General features: G+C 40.9%; 1 protein-coding gene across 2 annotated transcripts in view; it reads left to right on the forward strand.

Annotated features, from left to right (window-relative positions):
- The window catches only part of Patl1 (PAT1 homolog 1, processing body mRNA decay factor), a 32,036-nt gene extending 17,777 nt beyond the window's left edge, over positions 1–14,259 (forward strand). For both annotated transcript variants that reach the window (XM_038309740.1, XM_038309730.1), the window contains exons 11-19: positions 1,736–1,859; positions 2,281–2,378; positions 3,006–3,065; positions 5,301–5,449; positions 6,684–6,843; positions 8,498–8,653; positions 12,011–12,102; positions 12,197–12,346; positions 12,639–14,259. In XM_038309740.1, the coding sequence (XP_038165668.1) occupies positions 1,736–1,859; positions 2,281–2,378; positions 3,006–3,065; positions 5,301–5,449; positions 6,684–6,843; positions 8,498–8,653; positions 12,011–12,102; positions 12,197–12,346; positions 12,639–12,660 (1,011 nt within the window). In that variant the 3' untranslated portion in view covers positions 12,661–14,259. The remainder of the gene's footprint in view (positions 1–1,735; positions 1,860–2,280; positions 2,379–3,005; positions 3,066–5,300; positions 5,450–6,683; positions 6,844–8,497; positions 8,654–12,010; positions 12,103–12,196; positions 12,347–12,638) is intronic.
- The last annotated feature ends 9,210 nt before the right edge of the window (positions 14,260–23,469 follow it).

Raw genomic sequence — 23,469 nt, forward strand, 5'->3', positions numbered from 1 at the left:
AAATACTCTTTAAAAGCATTTATTTTGTGGGCATTGAGGCACAGCTGTCAAGGCTCACATATGGTTGTCAAGGGGAATTAGCTTTTTCCTTTCATAAGGTAGATCCCAGAGATTGAATGTTAAGTCTCAAACCCCAAGACAAATGGCTGAGGTGCCTATTTAATATATCAAGGTGGACCTGGCCACCAGGTTCTCCCAGAATCTTTTCCTCCACAGGGTATGACCAAAATACTCCACCCTTAACCTTTCCCAACACCTCCCCCCAGAACACTTTAGCTCAGAGGTGTTCCCCTATATAATCCAGCCATTTTGGTTGCCTGTTTTGTATCCTTGTCCTCTTGGCTGCTGTACCTGGGTCCTCCTCTCTCCCTCATCTACTCCTTTGCCCTTCCCTTCTCACGTGGCTCAGGGTCATGCACCCTCTGGACTTTTCCAGATGTCCCTGTCTTTGCCTACAGTCTCCCTTTTTTTCTACAATAAACCTCCTCCACCTTACCTAGGAGTAGTGGCTGAGGTGCCTATTTAGCAGTCGTCATGATTAGTGACAAGTGCCTTTGCCCACTGGAACATTTTACTAAACCAGTCAATGTTTTTCAAGGCTACGGGATTTGAGGGTGTATGAGTGTCAGGTTTGTGGTGCTGGGCATTATTAACAGCTGGGCCTTGAATGTGCTATAAACATACTCTGTCGTTTGTGTTCCCATAATCAGTAGATTGGTTTCATTGTTTTGTTTTGGATTTTGTGTGTGTGTGTGTGTGTGTGTGTGTGTGTGTGTGTGTGTGTGTGTGTGTGTGTGTGTGTGTTTTGAGATAGGGTTTCTCAGGCTGGCCTCAAACTCTCAGATATCCACCTGCCTCTGCCTCCTAGTTGCTGGGATTAAAGGTGTGCACGGCCACCACCTGACCATAGATTAGTTTTTAATAAAGCCAAGGATGAATTTACATGTCTTTAATCCCAGAGGAGGCAGAGACAGGAAGATCTCTGAGTTCTAGACTAACTTGGTCTACATAGTGAGTTCTAGGACAGCCAGAGCACATGGGGAAAAAAATCAAAAAAATAAGATAGCCTGGTGGTGGTGGTGGCACATGTCTTTAATCCCAGCACTTGGGAGGTAGACGCAGGCATCTCTGAGTTCGAGGCCAGCTTGGTCTACAGAGCTAATTCCAGGATAGTGAGAGCAGTTACACCAAGAAACTCTATCTCAAAAAAGCAAAAATAAATAGATATGTAGTAAGCTTTCTTGTTGGACTTTCTTGGACTGTCAGCCCTCAAAGAATGACACAGAGACTTATTAATAATTATGAAACCTTGGCGTTTAGCTTAGGCTTCTTCCCAACTTGCTCTTACAGCTCAATTTAACTTGTTTCTAATAATCTACATTCTGTCGTGTGGCTCTCTCCCATTCTGTGTGTCCAGCTTGCTGGCATCTCCTGGTGCCTAGATTCATCTCCTCTTCCTCTCTTCGTTCCCGGAAGTCCTGCTTAACCTCTTCCTGCCTAGCTATTGGCCAGTCAGCTCTTTATTAAACCAATCAGAAGATGTCTTGGCAAAGACATATCTTCACAGTGTACAAAAAAGATTATTCCCACAACATAAATAAAATAAAGTTAAAACAAAACCTAGGCATCAGTGTATTTCTAGAGTCCTAGCTTTATTACTACCATTGGTGTAATTAGTGTGAAGAACATTGGTGATCTATACTTGTTTTGCAATGAAAGCCATCTTGTCTTGTAGAATTACTTTGAAAAACTGGAGAAATTGTCAGCTGCTGAAGAAATACAAGGTGATGGTCCTAAGAAGGAGCGTACCAAGCTCATCACCCCCCAGGTGGCCAAACTGGAGCATGCTTATAAGCCTGGTAAGGTTCGGTCCATTGTTAAGAGAAACTTGTGGAGAGCATGAGTAACCTGACAGATGAACTCATAGATCCTTTGCTTGTTGAGATTCTGTAATTTTTAAAAACTTACTATGATCTTTTTTAGTATTCCTAAAATAGATAGAGGAAATATTCTTTTGATTATTATTTTAATGAAATGATAGAGAATAGATTATGCAAAGGAGTTGCTTTAGGTGGCTGTGGTGGTACTCATCTGTAATTTCAGTATTGAGGAGACAGAAGCAGAAGGATCATGATTAAAACAAAAGAGGAAAGGAAAGGGATTGCTTTACTACGTACAGTCTTGTGAATTATTAAACCATGGGTGAAGAACCAAGAACAGTTTTTTGAATGCTGTCTGCTTTATGCCAAGTCTTTACTGGAGTCTTCTTTGTCCTTGCAGTGCAGTTCGAGGGCTCTTTGGGTAAGCTTACTGTCTCTAGCGTGAATAATCCTCGGAAGATGATTGATGCTGTTGTGACGTCTCGGAGTGAGGATGATGTAAGTGCCAGTTAATGGGTGTTCGTTTTGGAGTCATTGGAATGAGATGAGGCATGGTGGAATTGTCTGTAACCTAGGTTGACCTGGTCTGTCCTGACTTTTTGATTTTTCACACATACCCTGAAATATGGTGCCTTTAAAAAAAAAAAAGTGGGGTGTGTATGTGACACATGCCATGGTGCACTTGTGGAAATCAAGAGGACAACTTTCCGAGATTCTCCTTGCCACAGGGACTCGGATCATATTCAGATGGTCAGTGCAGCAGGCACTGTTAACCAGTTGAGCTCTCCTGCTGGCTCTAAAGCCTTTACTTACAAGTCGGCCACAGGCCTGCGATAGCAGAGATCTTTGGATCTGGTACCTCTGGCTGTAAATAGTGCCTGTTTACTCCAGTTTGCTTCATAAAACAATATTTCTGTGTTTTTAGATTTATTAATTTAGCTTAATTTGTGAGCTGGTTTAGTCAGTGGCCTTTGTTTCGTGCTGTTGTCATTTCAGATTGTTAACTTTTAAGGAGTCTGTATTCTCAAGTATTTTCACCAATAAACTGAAAGGTGCATTTTTGGTTAAATGTTCTTAATAGAGGTAAAGAATTTGTACTAAATAACTTTAATTTTTTTTTTTAAGGAAACAAAAGAAAAACAAGTTCGGGACAAGAGAAGGAAAACCCTTGTCATAATTGAGAAAGTAAGAATAGAATCTATTTCTATATTTAGTTTCAATTTAAAGAACTATCAAATATATGTGTGTTCAAGTAGAAAAGTGAGCAGTAAATCAGTGTTCTTTGATTTTTTTAATTAATTTTTTGTAATTACATTTTGTAATTGGAGGTGGCATTGTGCATGCGTGTCAGAGAACAACTTGAGGGGGTGGCATCTTGCCTTCCACCATGTAGGTTTTAAGGCTCTAACTCAGATTGTCAGGCTTGGGGGGAGGGACCTTTACCTGCTGAGTCATCTCATTGGCCCATGTTCTTTTCTATTACCTAAGAATTAATTTGTGTTGAGTGCTTGTTGTTTACCAAAGTGTTCCGGCAGTGATTGTTCTATACCTTGTCTCTGGAGTCTGGGAAGAACACTGCGCTGAGGTTTTATTTGCAGTTACTCAGCTAATAGATGATTGTCTTTGAGCAGGTCATAATGTTTATCTCATGTGTCAGTGTTGTAACTCTTGTGTGGAGTCAGATGATAATTTGCGGGACACAGCATGCAGCTCCTTCCAACACATGGCCTGCAGGATTGAACTCGGGCCGTCAGACTTTACCCACTGAGCAATCTCATCAACCCAAGTCATCTTGAGCCTAATAAAAATAAGAGTAAAAGTTTTGTTGTTCCATGAACTGATTTAGTTTTACAGCACTTTTAGGCATTCCTGTGGACTAAGGAAAACATAATGATACATATAGACAGTCTGTAAAGCACACTTACACAGCGCAGTACTGCATACATGCCACACTACACTACCTAGAGCACAGTGGTTTAGAACATAGCGCAAACCAGCCCTTTTGAGTCTATAACGCGAAGCTGAGTTACTTAACCTTTTATGCTGTCCTCAGTTTCTTCATGGGGATGATTGTAGTAGTTTTATTTGGGGTGCAAATGAATTGAATTACCTGCAAAGTGCTAGATCACTGGCTGACACCTGTAAAGTTAAATTTAAAATATTGCCTGGTCAGGCTGTAGAGATGGCTCAGTGGTTAAGAGCACTGGCTGTTCTTCCAAAGGACCTTGGGTTCAGTTCTCAGGACCCACTTGGTAACTCACAACTGTCTGTAACTCCAGTTCTAGGGGATCTGGCATCCTCACACAGACATGCATGCAGGCAGACCCCCAATGTACATAAAAAAAAGTATTTTTTTATTTTTAACTCTTACCTGGTCTTTGTTGTGTATGCCTTTGATCCCAGCATTTGGGAGGCAGAGGCAAGTGAGTTCGGGGTCCACCTGTCTACAAAGCTAGTTCCAGGACAACCAAGGCTATACAGAGAAATCCTGTCTCAAGAAACCAAAAAAGAACAGAAAAATGGCCTGATTAGCAAATATTTATCAGGAATCCAGTGTGGTGGATTTTAATCCCAGAGTCAGTTTCTAAATGTGAGGACTAAAGAGTCAATTCCAGAAGAGCTCCACGGTGAGACCGTATCTATCACACAGATTGTCAGGGCTGGAGAAGATAACATGTTTGCTGTATAAATTTGAGGAACAGAGTTTGCATCCTCGGCATCCACATAAATGCCAGGGAGATATGGCAATCCTCCCAGTATATGGGAGGCAGAGACAGAATCCTTGGAGCAACCTGCCTAGTTAGTTCAGCCGAATTGGCAACCTCTGGGTTCAGGTAGAGATGCTGCATCAATACAGAAAGTACTAAAAGATGGAGGGAAACCCTTGACACTCAAGCTCTGACCTCTTTACACACGCGCACGTGCACGTTTATTACTAGAAGGTGACACTGGTGGCATTATTATGAAAGTTAGGTGTTTCTGCCTAACATTGCTGCTAGGAAATTGAGAAAACATAAGTTCTTCACTATTTTTACAACCAGAGTATCAGTCCAAGAGAGAGAGAGAATGGTGTTTAAAGGATAATTATTTCACCATGTTTCCCTACATATAATCAAGTACCTTTAAAAAAAAAAAAAAAAAAAAAACTCACTTTAGCCGGGTGGCAGTGGCACAGGCCTTTAATCCCAGCACTCGGGAGGCAGAGGCTGTTGGATCTCTTTTGAGTTCAAGGCCAGCCTGGTCTACAAGAGCTAGTTCCAGGACAGCCTCTAAAGCTACAGAGAAAATAAAAAAAATAAAAATAAAAAATTGTATTATACTCTTGTATTTTTACTTGTTAGGCCTAAACTATGAAGACGCTTATCTAATACTCTATGGTGCTGACCCAGCATGTTATAGCCTGTTCTGTCTCTCCCCTAGACCTATAGTTTACTTCTTGATGTGGAAGATTATGAAAGGCGCTATCTCCTAAGTCTAGAAGAAGAGCGGCCTGCCCTGGTGGATGAAAGAAAGCACAAGATCTGTAGCATGTATGACAACCTGAGGGGCAAATTGCCTGGACAAGAGAGGTACGCACGGTGCACTTTAAGGAAAGGGGAGACCTCTTCCATTGCCACTTAACTCCACATACTTGGGATTGTGGTGTACCCTGTCCTATCATTTCTATAAGCGTTGCATCTATCTTTCCTGGGTTTTGTTTTTGTTTTGAGACAAAGGCACACTGCATGGCCCTAACTGACCTTGAATTCACAGAGATCCAGTTGTCTTCCAAATGTCCTTATTAAAGGTGTGGGCCACCATACTATACTAGTATCTTTCTTTTTGTCTTCACCTGGGTGCTACTTCATATAAAACATTCCATAACCCTTTTGAGTTCTTTCTTGGATTCATTTTTTCAACAATATACAGTGTCTACTAGGATTGTACTAGTGCTGCAGATAAGAGGGATCGTTACTGGATTTTGGTTTTGAGGTGAGAAATTATAACTGGAGTATATGTGTTCAACTTTGTAATCTTTATGTATTTGCTTTCCTGCTAAACTGGCACTTAGCAACATTTATACTTTCTTGGGATTTCCATCTGTAGACATACTCTAGTGTGTATGTGAAAGCCAGTCGATCTTCCAGTGAAGAATGTTGACTTTCTGTGTCATCTTTCTCCTGCTCATTGTCTGAAGCAAACCTAGTTGTGATGATGTATTATAAATCCCAAATATTTAATGTAAGAGGACCACATCTGCTGACAGCTCCTTTCCCGTCACTCAGGTTCTCCTGAGTCAGAACTTACACAAACAAAATAGACTTCTTTTCGGCACACTTTTGTGCTGTTGGTCTTATAAATGTAGTTTATCCATAGATAGGCATGTTATGTACCCATTAAATGCATTTGACTGAAGCATATTTATTGATGGAGAAAACTGGTTCCCTTAAGAGGTTAACTGAAGTTGGAGATCGCTGTGGATCAGTGGTAGAGCACTTGCCTAGCATACAGGAGGCTCTGCACTCAATTCCTCATATGGGGGAAGGAAGGTGAAAAAAGTCAAATTATAAAACCATGCAAATTTTATGTGCCCTCCTAACACAAGTTAACATTTAATTTTTACTTATATCAAATTTGATCACATATATAATATGGGAAATATATTTGTAAAACTTAATTTTACTTTTTATTATTTAGTTAGAATTGGAGAGTAATCCTCAATGTTGGTAGTAGAGATGATTATGAAAATAGGGTTGCATTTTTTTTTTAAATGTGGGTTTTCTATATTGCCCTTACTGACATTAGGTGGCATTTTTCTTGCAGGCCAAGCGATGACCACTTCATACAGATCATGTGTATCCGAAAAGGAAAGAGAATGGTTGCCCGCATTCTCCCTTTCCTCTCCACAGAGCAAGCAGCTGACATTCTCATGGCAACTGCCAGGAACCTCCCTTTCCTTATCAAGAAGGATGCACAAGATGAGGTACCCACTATGTAGGACAACTTTTCTTAGGCTTGTCAAGTTGGAAACTTTGGCTTTTAGTTGCTTTTGTGTATGTAAAATATCTCTCCCTGCTCTGTTGTCAGTAGCTTCCTGTTAGCCTGGAGATTTAGTTGAATGGTGACCCACAGGTAAATTTTTGATTAAAAGATCCCTGTTTATTCTTGTAATAATTTTTCAAAGATTATCAAAATTGCTCATACTTTTTCAGGTTCAAGACAAGAAATTGCTAAAAGAATTGAGCATAGGACTCAGAACAACGAGATACTTCTAAGGAAACATTGTAGTTGACTACAGATTGAGTAGTAACTACCTGAATTATCTGTGCAGAAGATTTGTCTATATAATGTAAAACACAAAAGAGCTGAAATTGCTGCTGTAGCTTTTGAGATTTTAGTATTTACAGAAAGAAATGAAAAGTTTAAATCTCATTAGAAAAATGTACCAGAATGAAAAAAAAAATATGTTTTAAAATTGTTTAGATGTTTTAAGTTTTATTTAGGAAGAGTTTGCCTGCAGGTGTTTATGTGCGTTGTGTGCATAACTGGTATCCATGGAGGTCAGAGTAGGTAGTTTGTGAACCACCATTTGGATGCTAGGAATTGAATCTGGGTCCTCTGTAAAAGCTATAAGTGCTCTCTAAACAGCTCAGCTGTCTCTCTAGCCCCCAAATCCAGTACATTTTTAAGAGACTCCAAGAATAAAAAAAGAAATGGAGGAAAATTGTCAAGATTTGAGATTTATGCTAGAGAATAAAACATAAATGCCAAAAGAAGAGAATGCAGCAGTGGGCAGTGTGTTGATCATGATCTCACAGAAATTCGTCAGTGGAAGCAAGTTTGGGAAAATCTTACATATTTACCATATACTCACTTAATACATCTACATACCAGGTACCATTTTATGTCGCAGAAATGAAGCTAGGAATTCAAAAATACCTCATGAAGCTTACTTGCTAGTAAAGAACACTTAGTTAACTATATAGAAAAGTTGCATATGGTAGCTCATGCCTAACTTTCCCACATTAGGGAGGCTAAGACAGAGGGGTTGCCATAAATTTGAGACTAACCTAAAAATATGTGTGCGTAGAGTTATAGTCATGCTCTCCCCCCGTCTCTGTGTATATGTATGCTCACATATGTGTACATGTGTGTGCTGAATTTTTAACCTATGTCAATTAAAAAATAATCTACCGTGTCCCCAGAACCCATTTTCTTGCAGTAATTGCTGGTTCCAGGTGTGAGGCTTGGGATTACAGATAATCCTGGTCTTACATCAGAGGCAAGTAACTAATAGGTTACTAGGAATACACATACCAATTTGAGCGACTCCTATTTGCCAGAAGTGGTATACTTAACATCAGAAAGAAAAATTACAGCAGTAGACTGAATTAGATTTCATTTAATGACTTCATAATACCAAAAATATATCAGTCATTTGTAGTGAGTGCTAGGTCAGTAACTCATCTCAAAAACTAAAAAGGAAGAGTCAAGTATATTTATCCTACCTCTCCACTATAGCCAAATATCCTGACACACAGTAGTATCGTAATGATTTTGTATATGGTGAGTATCCTGCTGGGAGGTAAGTGAAGGGACAGTTGGCAGAAGGTAACACTCTTGTTTATGTTTTGTAGGTGCTGCCATGCTTACTGAGTCCCTTCTCTCTTCTCCTCTATCATCTTCCTTCAGTGACTGTCACCAGCCTTCTGCAACAGCTAATGAACCTACCTCAAAGTGCAACTGCACCAGCACCCTCCAATCCTCACCTCACTGCTGTGCTCCAGAACAAGGTGGTCTTGTCCTTCAGTGTCCTCAGCTTATGTGGCATCTTAATTTGACTTAGGAGAATTATGATTACTATAGCTTTCTTCCACTCAGGAATTACATTACACTAACAAAGGCTAGAAAACAAACAGTGGTTTGGAGAAAATAGTTCTTTATGAAATTTGGCATCAAGCATCCAGTCTTTTTTACAGTTACTCTGGTCCTCTTTAATAACAGTATATTCCCATACTCATGATGCTTCAGGACAGTTCTAAAAGTTAAAACTGTCTTGGCATGAGGAACAAAGCTGGGTATGGATGATTAACTGCTTGTCCTCTTTGTTAGGACTTTCCCCAGGAATTCTTATAAACAAGTTTCTGTCCTGCTTGGTCCTACAGCTGTTCAGTCCCAACAAAACACACAGAGGCTTATATTGATTATAAAGTGGTTGACCTGTTAACTCAGGCTTATTACTAACTAGCTCTTAAAACTTAAATTAACCCATAATTCTTATCTATCTTTAGCCACATGGCTTAGTACCTTTTTTATCAGTAAAGCATTCTCATCTTGCTTCCTTTGAATCTGGCTGGTGTCTGCATCTCTGCCTTTCCTCTTCCCAGAATTCTCTTAGTCTTGTTGTCCCACCTATACTACTGGCTAATCGGCATTTTATTAAGCCAATATGAATGACAAATCTTTACAGTGTACAAGAGCATTATCCCACAGCAGTTCCTCTCTTTTCAAAATTTTCCATGCAAGAACTCTGAATCTAATCTCCTTTGTTTTAACTTTTTTCCTGGCCATTATCAATAACAACTTGTAACCAACATTCTAAAAAAAGACAAACATCCATAATCCACTTTTGGCATAGTTTTCTAGACTACTTCCTTCTGATTGAGGGTGCTGATAATCTTATGGGGACCTAAAGAAAATTTAGGATTATAGTCAAGTCCTGACTGAAGTATTCTGTGAGCCTGGATCATCTCAGCCAGCAGTCTTATATTTTTGGTTGTGAGCCCAGCCTTTAATGGCTGAGCCATCTCTCCAGCCCCAGCCAGCAGTCTTTAGGTTGTTCTGGATGTAGAATTCAGGAAAGTGCAACAGAGGTGTTCTGAAATGTTTGATTATAATTTTCTGTGGACACAAAAGCAAAACCTCTCTATTCCAAAGTAACATATTTTTTGACTTAATTTTTTAAGTCAAGGCTTTTCAAAATATATAGCTTACATTAAACCAGCAGCACCTCTAATCAAGTCTTTTAGCAGCTGTTGCTCCTTCCTCAGCAGTCAAACAATTCAAAGACAACATAATAACATAGAGTATCCAGACTCTCTGTGTATTTTCCATCTTTACGTAGCTTTTTTTTTTTTAACTATTTCTTTCATTTTAATTTTTAAGTCTGGTTGCCCGCCCATACTTCCTGTCTGGCTACTGGCCGATCCACGTTTTCTTAAACCAGTACGAGTGACAAATCTTTACAGTGTATAAATCCCACAGCAAATTTTAACCAGCTTCTGCTGAGTGGCACTGGCCAGGATTTAGCCGCATGACGTACCTAGCTGCAGGAAAGCTACATACAGCTTTTAGTTGTGTCATGTTAAAGATCCAAAGATTAAGGCAAAACTTGGTGCACTTGTGTTTAATCCCAGCATTCAGGCCAGTGGGGCTCTGAGTTTGAGGCCAGCCTAGTTTACATATTGAGGACATAAACCCTACCTTAAAAAAAAAAAAATTCTTTTTTAGTTCAAAACCTTTTAGAGGAAACCTAATGAGGAAAGAGGATCTTGAGTTTCTAAACAGGCAGTGTCAGTCCTTGCCTGCCCTTTTCTAGCCTTATGACCCTGGGTGTTTGTTAGGATGTGCAAGTGTTGATGCAGGTTTTGTAGTCGTCTTGGTATTTAGATGATGTCTGGTATGTAGTAGGCACTTGTTTAGGGCCACACTAAACAACAGAGGTGAAGTCTCAGGACCTCTTTCTTCTTTGACCTGCCATCAATAACAGGCCATCTGAGATAGGAGAGGATACCTGTGTTCCTTGGGATATTAGTGGGTTCTCAAGTGACCAGTCATGACCTTCCTATTACTTAGTCGCTGTTTTAATTTTGATAAGAACAGTAAAAAAAAAACAAAGTCATACAGATCAATGAGCCTGGTGAAAATTTGCCTGCAAATAACATTAAGGGGAGCTTTGTGGAAAAGAAAGATTACCCTCTAATGTAAACCCAGGAGAATAGAATGAAATCCCAAAATATGTATCCATTTATGATCCATTATAGATATGACTTACACATTTAACCTAGTGCTGTTGGTATTTTCATTTGGTGCCCCTTAAGTGTTCATGTTGTGATAGGCATGGTAGCACATACCTTTTTTCCCAGCAATCTTGAGGTACAGAGGCAGGCAGATCTCTTAAGTTCAAGGACAGTCAGGGCTACACAAACCCTGTCTCAAAAAAAAAAAAAAAGAAAAGAAAAGAAAAAAAATCATGTTGCTGATTTTTTTAGATGCCTATTAACACTCTGTAAGTTTTTATACTTCAGATAAAAATATGCTCTGTGTGTACAGACGTGCACTTTTGGTGGTGTGTATGCAGAGGCCATATAGCCAGAGATTGACATCATGCGTCTTTCCTTGATTATTCATTCTCTGCCTTTGCTTTTTGAGAGAAGTTCTCGGACTGAACTTGAAGTTTTTTTTTCTACCTCGGGACAGGGTTTTTCTGTATAACTGTCCTGGAACTCATTCTATAGACTAGGTTGGCCTCAAACTCACAGAGATCCACCTCTGCCTCCCAATTGCTGGATTAAAGGTGTGCATCACCACACCCAGCTCCAGTTCTTAATACCTTTTTTTTTTTTTTTTACAAAATAACTTAATTTTTTCTTCTAATTTTCTATGAACTTTGACTTTTCTTCTTAATCTATGTGATTCTTTAAAAAAATGCCAAATGATGATTATTCGTGACTGGGAAGAAAACCTTTTCAAAACAGAATAGGATAGAAAGAGGGCTTTCTGTACTTGATGTCTGCTATGCCAGAAACAATCCAGAGGAAAGACAAACCTCTACCAGGCTTGCCTACCCCTGGCTACACAAAAGCCCTTCCCATCAGTGCCAGGGTCCCATTAACTGAAGTGTAAGAGGCTTAGATGCACTGTTTTGGTTTTTGCTGTTGTTGCTTTTAGATTTTTTTTTTTATGTGCATGAGTGTTTTGTGTGCATGTGCACCTTACAGATATCAGTGGATGGTTGTGAGCCATCCCGTAGTTTCTGGGAACAGAACCCTGATCCTCTACAAGAACAGCAAGTGCTCTTAACCACTAAGCCATCTCTCCAGCCTGTTAGATGCATTGTTAAGTCTGATTCCATCTGGCTTCTCTTACAGTTTGGCTTGTCACTGCTCCTAATCCTCCTAAGCCGCGGGGAAGACCTACAGAGTTCAGACCCTGCTATAGAGTCAACGCAAAATAACCAGTGGTCAGTACTTGTATTTTAAATTCTTCTAAATAATCTTTGCTCTCCTTTCTCTTCCCCTTGTGCTTCTCATAACGTTTTGGGTTTTCTCTATTAGGACAGAGGTAATGTTCATGGCAACCAGAGAACTTCTACAGATACCCCAAGCAGCCTTGGCCAAGCCAATTTCTATACCCACAAATCTAGTGTCCCTTTTTTCTCGCTATGTTGACCGGCAGAAACTGAACTTGCTGGAGACAAAACTACAGTAAGTTCCAAATACATTTCACTACCTTGGTGTTTTAAAAATCATACTGTAAGAGGATGAAGCTGAATAGGAGTGAAAGGTTGCGACATCCATTTAAATGTTTGTGTGTTTGCTAAAACAAATCACTGTATTGTGTGCAACAGTCCCTCCGAAAATGACAAAATGCTGAGAGAGCAGAAATATCTAGGGTCTTTTATTATGAGGATTCTTAAAAAGATGTAGCTTTAATGCAAAAGATTCATCTTATTTTAACTTACTTATACAAAAGTTGTCTTTCTCTTCATACCCGTAGGCTGGTTCAGGGGATACGATAAAGCTCTCCGGTGTGCCCTGCACCTCCTTTTGGCCAACACCTGCACTGCTGCCATCACCAATGGAGTGTTTTTAATGAGGGAGGGGAGGTAGCTTATGACCCAAAGGAAAGTCTTGTGGGATCGACCTATTTTCGGAGGTTAGCTCTGAATGCCAGGTATTTCCCCACTGCTCTGATACTTCTGCTGGGTAATACTTCTGCTGGTTTCTTTGACCTCTGTGTTACACTTTGCATGTCCTACTTTTACTCAATTCTTCTCAATTTTGCATTTTCTTTGCCCTAGAGACACAAACATAATAATCCCTTTATCCCATCACCACTATACAATTCAAAGTAGGTTGTAGTCTGCCAAAGGTTCTCTCCACCCTTTGAAGTCTTTTTTTCATCTTCCCTTATTAATATGACTATAGAAGAGCCAAAACCAAGTAGAAGTCAAGATATAGGTAAATATACACACCCCTACACACACGTTCATGTGGTCTCCAGAGGGTCCTTAAAGAATGAGTTTTAGCTTGAAAAATATTTAGTTGACATATACCTCTAAAAATAAACCAGCTGATATATTTTTAGTCTGTTTCTGTTCCATCTTGTAATTTGGTGGATTCTACTTTTTTAATATATAAATACAGGGTACACGGCACATTACATTAAATCAAACTTGTTAATTGGCTATTGCCCAGCTCTAGGCTGAGAAGTCTTTTCTTTCTCTCTACCTGTATTTCCTTTGTTCCTGTCCACCGTAATGGAAAGAGCACACACACAGCTAAGCCTTTCCTGTGATGACTACAGCGTGCTTGAGCCTGTCCCTCAAGTGCATTCACGAGTACCCAAAACGAGCCTCACCTAGAGCCTGCTTTTGCAGTGTAGCTTTGCGCGCCTGCACTGTCTTCCTGATGTGACTTCTGTAAGCCATGCTTCTGCTTCTCTTCCCCATTTCATTTAGTGTCTTGGGTAGAAGCCTCCAAAATGTAGCCATGGCTGCTAAGCTTGGGCTGCTCCGCCCTTCAGTCTCCTCTACCCTGCAGCAGAACTGCAGTCCTGGCTGCTTAGTCTTGCCTGAGCCCCATCTACTGGCAGCTGGGGCCTGGGTTTGAATCTTAGGGACACTTTCCTTCACTTTTCTTACCTTCAGCAGTCAGCCAGGATAAGGGACTTAGCTCCCTAGTAGTTGCAATTCAAAAAAACTAAATTGAATTTATTTTATATTCCCATCCTGATCCTACTTTCTGCTCTTCTCACCTTTTTGAATGTAGTCGGGACAGGCTATGATATTTAAAGAGAATAAACGTTTTTGCACATACCTAGATACAGTAAAGCCCTCCGTTACAACCAGCTGTCCTCCTCATCTTCATTTCTTCTCATTCTGTGGCCTCAGGCTCCGCCAGCTGCTCCCCAGTGACGGTCTCTAGCTCCCCTCTACCATCTGCTGACTATTTCCACTGAGCCTTCCCTACCCTCCCTTCACACCTGATCAAGTAAACACTTGATTATTTTCTTCCTTATTGTGCTTTTTGTTCAGTTCTAATTAATAAAAATAAAAGTTTCTAAATTTACATTTTTATAGGGTATTGTAAATAAAAACAAATTGTATACTTGAAAATGTGTACTTGTATTTTATACCTTTTTTGTTTCTGAATTTGTTTTTAATAGGTTTTCTATCATACTTGGATTCACTAGCAAAAATCTTAATGTTAAGAAATGGCACTTCACCCTGAAGAAATTCACATATTTCTAGACAGATGCCCATCTCTCTTTACTTTTAAATGGCTTAGGTAGTCCTGTAAGCATTTGCCCTCGTGGTTTGTATTTCTCTTAGCTCTAGCACTGTAGCTTTGTTTAATCTTTAAGACAAAAGGACCATCTTGCTAGGCACATAGCTGCTTGCAGGATGAAAAGCAGAAGGATCATTCATTTTTACTCTTAAAGTGAGAAGATTGAAGAAGAGTCAGCACACGAGTAAAGACAATCAAAGGAGGGATAAGGAGATGGCTCCGTGGTTAGGGAACTTGCTGTTCTTCCAGAGGACCCCAGTTCCGTTCTCATCATCCACATTGGCAGTTCACAGCCATCCGTAACTTCAATTCCACAGGATCTGCTGCCCCCTTCTCATTTCTGTGGACACAAAGGCATGGTGTCAAGGTACATACACAGACAAAGCACCCATACACACTTTTGTTTAGGAAAGTCGGATCCAAGAGCAGAGTGTTACTGCTGCTAGGAGTAGAATGTAATTGGGAGAGATGTATTTTCTTGTGTTTGTTCTTTAGACAGGGTTTCTCTGTTAGCCCTGGCTGTCCTGGAACTCCTTCTGTGAAAAGGTTGGCCTTGAACTCTCAGTAATCTGCCTCTGCCTCCTGAGTGCTGGGATTAAGGATATGTGCCACCACTTCTGGGAGATTTTTTTTCATTTTCATTTTATACCCAAACCACAGCTTCCCCTTCTTCCTCTCCTCTTAACCCCTCCCCCCACCTCTCTTCTGCCCCTCTTCCCCGCCCCCATCCATTCCTCCACCATTTCTGTTCAGAAAAGAACAGGCCTCTTAAGGATATTGACAAAACATGGTATATCAAGTTTTAAGACTAAGCACCTTGCCTTGTATTAAGGCTGTGCAAGGCACCCAGTATGAGGAGTAGAGTCCCAAAAGCCAGCCAAAGAGTCAGAAACAACCCCCACTTCCACTGTTAGGAGGCCCACAAGAGGACCAAGCTACACAACTATCACATACATGCAGAGGGCCTAGGTCAGTTTCATGCAGGTGCTCTGGTTGTTGGTTCGGTCTCTGTGAACACTTATGAGCTCAGGTTAGTTGATTCTGTGGGTTTTCTTATGATGTCTTGATCCTTCTGGTTTCTATAACCCCCCACCTGTCTTCAGCAGGATTCCCCAAGCTTAGTCCAATGTTTGGCTGTGGGTCTTTGCATCTGTATACACCAGTTGTTGAATGAAGTAAGAGATGTGTTCTTAACTTTAGCATAAATCCTGTTGTTAGGTGGCTGCCCTTGGGGAAGATCCACAAGGCTAGATTCAAAGTGTCCAGCGAGACACTGTGTGGTACTATGCAGTACATCACAACTTAGGGACCTAAAAACTGAGGCTCTAGGAGAAGCCAGAACTCACTGAGGCCTTGGGTTGACTAATGGTAAAAACCCAGGGAATGTTCTAGTTACGTTAAAAGTATTTTTTAAGCGTAGGAATAATGAATGTAGTCAATAGTTATATATTAGATGATAATTTGTGGTATAACAACTGGCATCAAACTATGAGTTTTGTCTGCAAATGTATGTGCAACTATATTTGGCCTGGTTCTTGGAGAAGTCAGAAAAGGGTGCTAGATACCCTAAAAGTAGTTACAGATGATTGGGAGCCACCATGTTGGATGCTGGGAACTAAACCCCCTCTGAAAGAGCAAGTGCTGTTAGCCTCTGAGACATCTCTTCAGCCCCAGAAAAAAAATGCTACAGGGGAAAATACAGTAAAAGGATAGAGCATACCAGCTGAACAATCAAAGATCCATTTATTTGTTTTGTTTGTTTTTGTTCTGCTTTGGGTTTTTGTTTTTTTGTTTTTGGTTTTTTTTTTTTTTTTTTTTTTGAGACAAGGTTGTTTTGTAGCTTTGGAGCCTGTCCTGGAACTAGCTCTTGTAGACCAGGTTGGTCTCGAACTCACAGAAATCCGCATGCCTCTGCTTCCCGAGTGCTGGGATTAAAGGCATGTGCTACCACTGCCTGACTTAAAGACACATTTTAATAAATCCAAGCTGGAGGGTCCTAGTAAGCTCCCTTATTTATCCTAAATTGCATTTTTCCAAAACTATAGCTATTGAATCACTGAAGTAGCCTTCTTTAACATTAGGAAGACAAGACATGGCTTATGAATTTTTATTTTGGGAGGACAGTGAGGTCTACTGTGTGTGAAGGCCAAAATGGTCTTATGCTTTCCCTCTTCTAGCTATGCTTGAGTAGCTTGGTTGGCATTGTGATCTCTGAGAAGTGAGTATGTTGAATTTCTGCAAGCAAGGCTTTAGTCTGACAACTCACCATCTTAAAATGATCCAATGGTGTTATTTTGACTTCCTTTCCTCTTGCATTAGAGATACAGTTATGAGTAGCTTACAGGTCTCATGACAGCCTCTGCCTTATTTTTTAGTTTGCAAATGTTGCACGGAAGGCTGTTCAGAGGAGCTTGCTCATTATTCAACGTGACTCTCCAAGCTCCCAATTTAGCTGAACTCATTCTCCAAAGTGATACTAACCAAAATTGGACTTGAGCTCTCCAAACTATGTAGAAGAAAATTAAGTGATGAGCAGTGTGTGTTGTTTGGGGTTTTTTGTTTGTTTTTGCCAATTGTGAATTTAACATCCTTAAAATTATTTAGATTGTATCAGTTCGAAGAACAAGAAATGCTGGTGATACTGCTAACCTAGCATACACAAATCCCTGGGTTTGATCTCTAGTACTGCACAAAATTGGGTACTCCCAGCACTGGGAAGATGGGGCAAGAAGATCAGGAGTTCAGTGTCATCCTCAGCAGCAGAATGAATTCATGGGCAGCCTGGGATATATGACAGTAGAGGAAAAAAATCTGATACTTGATTTTTAAAAAGGGGGGGAGGTTATAAGTTATTAAATGAAAATCCCAGTGCCATGGGTGGACTACCTCATGAGATGTTGGTGAGGGAGTTCCTTGATGCCCCAGAACAGTCAATTGCCACCAGAACTAGGTAGTAAGACCGTACTTCAAGGTGCTTTGGTCTCAGGACATAAATCAAGCTGGAAGTTTCCTACGTGTTAGCTAGATCTTATAGTGCTGGTGAACTGTCATCTTTTGTGGACGGGGAGCTAGGCAGGCTGCTGAGAACTGTCATCAGTTGTGGACCCTAGCTACAACAGTACAAGGGAGCTAGCCAAGCTAGTGAGCCCACTGGTACAATAGTGGCAAGTGTGTTATGGAGGTAACCAAACACTTTCTGCATGGCACTGATACTGGCACCACAGGAGAATATTTTTATCTGATACCCAGTCAAAAGCCCATGACCAAGGAGGTCATAAACCCAAGACAGGAAACAGCTGCTGTGTTGTCTTGCTAATAGTTATGATGTATCCATCAAGTTGCCTTCTAAATAGCTATGTGGATATGCCTATAAATGAGTGCTGCTGTCACTGTTGGTCAGAGAAACTTCTTTCTAGCAAGTCAAAGTACTGAGAGTAAATAACTATTAAATGTCCAAAAATGAAGAATCTATATCACTCTCTAGAAATCTGGGCACTATCGGAAGGGGTGGGAAGCATGTAAAAGACAGAGGCAGTAGGGGAAACAAGGTAGTATACTGGCTTCCGGGTAGGATATGACTATCGCAATCTTGAACTCGCAGCATCTGTGATCATCTGTGCAAGGTTAGACAGATCAACATCCTGTTATGGAAGGGGGAGGGGCCCATGGGGCCCCACCCTCCCTGAAGTTTTGGTTCAGTTAATGGTTGATGGGGGATGGATGGATGGAGAGACTTTTATTTCAGTGGTGTAGTTAGTGGTGAAGTGACCATGCCTCTGTAAACAAACCCCACGTACATTTCTATAAGGAACCCTAATGAGACAGTCACACGCACACACACACGTGAAAGCAAAAGGGGAACAGGTTGGGAAGAGGAGGGGGTGTTAGTGAGAAGGGGAAAGAGGCAGAGAGTAATGGAGGGGTGGGTGTGATCCAAAGAGATAATTCACATGTATAAAAATGCAACCACTAGGTGAAATTTTGTAATAATAATAAAGAAAAATGCAACCAATTTTTGTGAGGAATAAAAAATATCTTGAACCAAGTGCAGCACACACCTTTAATCCCAGCACTCAGGAGTCAGAGGCAGGATGATTTCTGTAAGTTCAAGATCACCCTGGTCTACATAGTATGTTTCAGAACATCCAGGGCTATGCAAAGGGCCTGTCCAAAAATTAAATAAATAAATAAATAAATAAATCATTCTGGAAAAAAATGTAAAATTCTACTCTCCAGGAAAAAAAAAAAAAGGTAAGAGTTAGTGTAGTGCCCTTGAAGTGATTTCAGCATAAATATGCACACAAAGATATAAATTAGAGACATTTTGCATTTACCTTTAATATACCATGGCCATCTTTTTACATCAGTGCAGAGAGCCACCCTGTTTATGGTTCTGTGCCCTACTGTGTAAAAATTTAACTGTTTCAGTCGATAGGTTTCAGTCTTCAAATATCTCACCATTTCTCATGAAGAATAAACAAGGATAAACCATGTTTCTATAGCTATTTTATAATCTAGAAAGAATACACCTTTGGGGGCGTGGGAGTTGAGATAGGGTTTTTCTTTATATTTTTGGAGCCTGTCATGAAACTTGCTCTGTGGAGTGGGCTGGCCTCAAACTCAGAGATCACCTGTCTCTGCCTCCCAAATGCTGGGATTAAAGGTGTGTGCCACACCACCCAGCTACACTTTTTAAAAAAGATTTGTATACATATGATTGTTTTGCCTGTGTGTGTGCCATGAGCCATATCTATGTCCCCAAACAAATCTTTTCTATTTTGATCCTCTAGCCTTTTGAAAGAGAATAGCCAACTATAATTGTACTTCCAAAACGACTTTCTAGACCAGCTGTTCTCAATCTATGGGTCAAGACCCCTTTGGGGTTGAATATCAGATATCTTGCATATCAGACATTTACATTATGATTCAGAGCAGTAGCAAAATTACAGTTATGAAGTAATATTCTGGTTGGGAGTCACAACATGAGAAGCTGTGTTAAAGGGTCACAGCATTAGGAAGGTTGAGAACCACTGAATTCTAGATCATCAGGGCTAAAACTGGGATTTGAGTCCTAGCTGGAAGATACTTCCTGATCCTAGATCTGAGCTTTGTGTAGAAGCAGCTGGGAAGCTGCACAGCTTGAAGGCAACATCTGCAGCCTTCCTGATTGGGCTTAATGACTTCACTTTCAGCAGGCAGATTAAGCAGTTGCCTCTTGGGAATGTCCAAAAAGGGAATTGGGTTTGCGGTAAAGATTTGAATCACAAGGATGGGTGTAGTGATGTGGATCTGGATCCTGGGAAGGAGACGCAAATGGCGTTCCTTACTTCCATTCTGTCGGTGTTGTGGAAAACTCAGGTCATAAGTGGGTTGTTCCTTCTGGGATTTACTGCATTCACATTTGAGCTGCACAAATGCAGAAACGGTTTGTTCTGCAGAACAAAGGCAGAAACTGTCTTGTTCACTGCAGAACCCAGCATAGGGCTGACACGTAGCAGGCAACCAAAAATCATCTGGCTGTGAAATGCCAAGACTATGATGAGACAGAGCTTAAAGGTGATATTCCAAGAACCCCTTTAAACAGACGTGAAAAGTGAAGTCTGTTTCCAGAGGCTTATTACTAAACACATTGTCACTCATTTTGTTAGCAAGTCGGGAACAATTTGATAGTAGCAGCCAAACCTTATTGTTCTGGTACAGCTCCACTCCTAGTGGGATACTTGCAGCAGTGTGTTCTAGAAAGAAGCAGCTAGGACAACGGCTTTGAGTGGGGCTTGTAAATGACAGGATGGGGTGGGGCTTTTTAAGTGAGTGTTTTTCAAGCAAACATGAATGAAAAGAGAACAGCTACACAAAAGAAGCCCGTGAGAACTTCAGGAAGTGGTGGTGCAAGCCTGTAATCCCTGTGCCTGGGATGCTGAAACAAGAGAATCCCTGTCTGAATTCAAGGCTAGCCTGGGCTGTTGTCAGAGATTTCTGTCCTGCCCAATCCCGCAGTTGTTCAGTCCCAAAGAAATACACAGAGGCTTACATTAATCATAAGCTAGTTGGCCTATTAGTTCATGCTTCTTATTAACTCTTACATCATACATTAACCCATAATTCTTGTCTGTGTCAGCCACATGGCTTGGTACCTTTTATCAGTGAGGCATTCTTATCTTGCTTCTTCTGTGTCTGGATGACAACTGCCGACTGACCCTTTCCTTTTCCCAGAATCCTCCTGTTCTGGTTGCCCCACCTATACTTCCTGCCTGGCTACTAGCCAATCAGCACTTTATTAAAGCAATACAAGTGACAGATCTTTACAGAGTAGAAGACCATTGTCCCACAGCACTGGGTTACCGAATGAGAGCCTGTATTTTTAAAAAGTTGAAGAAATGGGGCTGGAGAGATGGCTCAGTGTTTAAGAGCACTGGCTGTAGAAGGATGCTGGGGTGGGGTGGTTAAGAACACTGACTGCTCTTAAAGAGGCCCAGGCTTTAGTTCCTAGCACCTACATACTAGCTTACAACCATCCATAACTACAGTTCCCAGGGATCCAGTGACCTCTTCTGACCTCTGCCGGTACCAGGCATGCAAGTGGTGCACATACATAAGTGCAGGTTAGGCCTTCATACACATAACATGAAATAAGTAAATCTAGAAGCAAGACAGGAAACCACTGAAGGTCAATATCATTGGAGTAATGGGAATGAACAGAATAGACCACAAAAGCTAATCACTGCATTAGAAAGACAGCACTTCTAAGAGCAAAATGAAAATAAAAAACACCTGCTATCCAACATTATTAATCACCATGGCACAGAAATAGAACTAGACCTAAGTGTTATTGCTATTACTGTAACAATAGCTGAAGTAGTTAACACCTAACGAAAAGAGATGCATTTTGGTCCATTTTGTTGAGAGTCCAAGAGCATGGCTGCAGAATTTGCTCATCTTCAGCCGAGGGCCATGTGCTGCTCCATGCGTGATGGAAAGGCTAGGGGAAGTGAGTGTACAGAACTGAGGAACAGAGCAACTGACCCACTACACAAGCCCTCCTGATAACTAACCCACTTTTGTGACACTTTATTAATTCCTTCATGCGAGTGGAGACCCTATAACCTAATTACCTCTTAAAGGTCCCATAGCCTCTTAATCATCTCACATGGGCAACCGAACTTCAACAAAATTTTACTGGCAAGCCACACCTGCAACATAGCAGGTTCCCTAATGAAACCTCACACCGTTTTCCTCTTCTGCAAGATTCAGTCTCTGCATCTTTAAAAGGCAAGGTGACTAGCTAGTCAGTTGTGAAGATGCTTCCCTATAATCTCAGTAGAAAGGTAGAGGCAAGTGGCCAGGAGTTCAAGGCCAGCCTAATTACGTGAGACCCTCTCAAAACAAAACTAAACAAACAAACAAAAAAGGTGAAAGCATTGAGGAAATAACTTTAAAATTATTTACTCTGTGTGTGTACATATGTGCATGTGTGCATGTGTACACACATGTCTACATGAGTGCTGGTACCCATGGCAGCCAGAAGAACTGATGTTATAGGTGGTTGTGAGCTAACCAAATGGGTGCTAAGAACTGAATGTGGGTCCTCCAGACCCACAACTGCAAATGCTTTTAACCACTGAGTTCCAAGGGAATAATTTTTATTTTTGAGATTACAATTTAATCACAACATCTCTTGCTTCCCTTTCCTCCCTCCAAGCCCTCCTCTATGCCCCTCCCCACTCTCCTTCAAATTCATGGCCTTTCCCTTTTCCACTAATTGTTATTGCATCCATATATGTATTTTTATACAAGTATATATAACCTGTTGAGTCCATACAATGTTACTGGTATGTTTGCTTTCAGGGCTGACCATTTAGTGCTAGACAATTGATTGATGTACTCTTCCCTGGGGAGGACCACCTCTCCAACTACTAGCTTTCCTCAATAGCCTATAGCTCTTTTTTAAAAATATTTTTATGGTTTATTTAACTTTATTTTGTGTGCATTGGTGTGAAAGTGTCAGATTCCCTGGAACTAGATCTTCAGTTGTGAGCTGCCATGTGGGTGCTGGGAATATGAACCTTGGTCCTCTGGAAGAGCAGTCAGTGCTCTTAAACACTGAGCCATCTCTCCAGCCCTAGCCTATCGTTCTTTGTGTAGGGTTGATTCCTCATAGATTTTTCCCCATCTAGTTTGGCATGTTCATTGGTGCCATTCTTGTTCAGCTCATGTTTGAGCATTCATGTAGGTGAGACTTTACAGGTATAGCACCTGATGTTACTATAAGATGCAATCTCACAGCAAACTCCCTAATCTTCTGGATTTTATACTCTTTCTGCCCCCTCTTCAGCAATAATCGCTGAGCCTTAGGTGTGGGAGTGTTTTGTAAGTGTTTCTGTTGGAACTGGTCTCCACAGTCTGTACTTGGATTGGTTATGCCTTCCTGTAGTGGTCTTCATCTGTTGCAGAGAAGTTCCTTGACGAGTGGTGGAGACTACGCTTACTTGTGAATAGATGGGCAAATTCTTAGAGATTGTTGTTAGGGATGATGCCGGATTAGTGAATTAGTAGCTATAGATTCTCCTCTAATAAGCATGACTTCACTAGCACTGACTAGTCCACTAGGTTTCCAGTACCAGGCATGGTATCCCTCTTGTTGAGCAGGTTTTAAATCAGGTTAGAGCTGTTGGTTACCACTGAGGTGTGTGTGCCACTACTGCACCCATAAAATTATAATGCCATGCTGGTTTTGATGTGGTTCATAGACATCATAGCTGGGTAGGACTGTTGCTTGCTTACCTCCTTCGGAAGCTTACATGGAGCCTTCTGGTACCATAAAAGATAGTCCTCTGAGAGAGGGATTTCAAGTCAGTTCCAGCTCAGGTGCCTCTGGCCCTGTGTTTAAAGTGCATGGTATCTTCAGAAATAGGCACTTATCTTCCACCTCTGGGGGATAACCAAGGGCAATGTCAATAGTTTGTAATGTTTTTGGAGTCTCTTGGACAGTCCTAGTCAACAACTCAAAAGAAGGCTTCTCATGTCTGGCATTGAAGTTT

This window comes from Arvicola amphibius, chromosome 1 (assembly GCF_903992535.2).
Source record: "Arvicola amphibius chromosome 1, mArvAmp1.2, whole genome shotgun sequence".
NCBI classification, from domain to species: Eukaryota; Metazoa; Chordata; class Mammalia; order Rodentia; family Cricetidae; genus Arvicola; species Arvicola amphibius.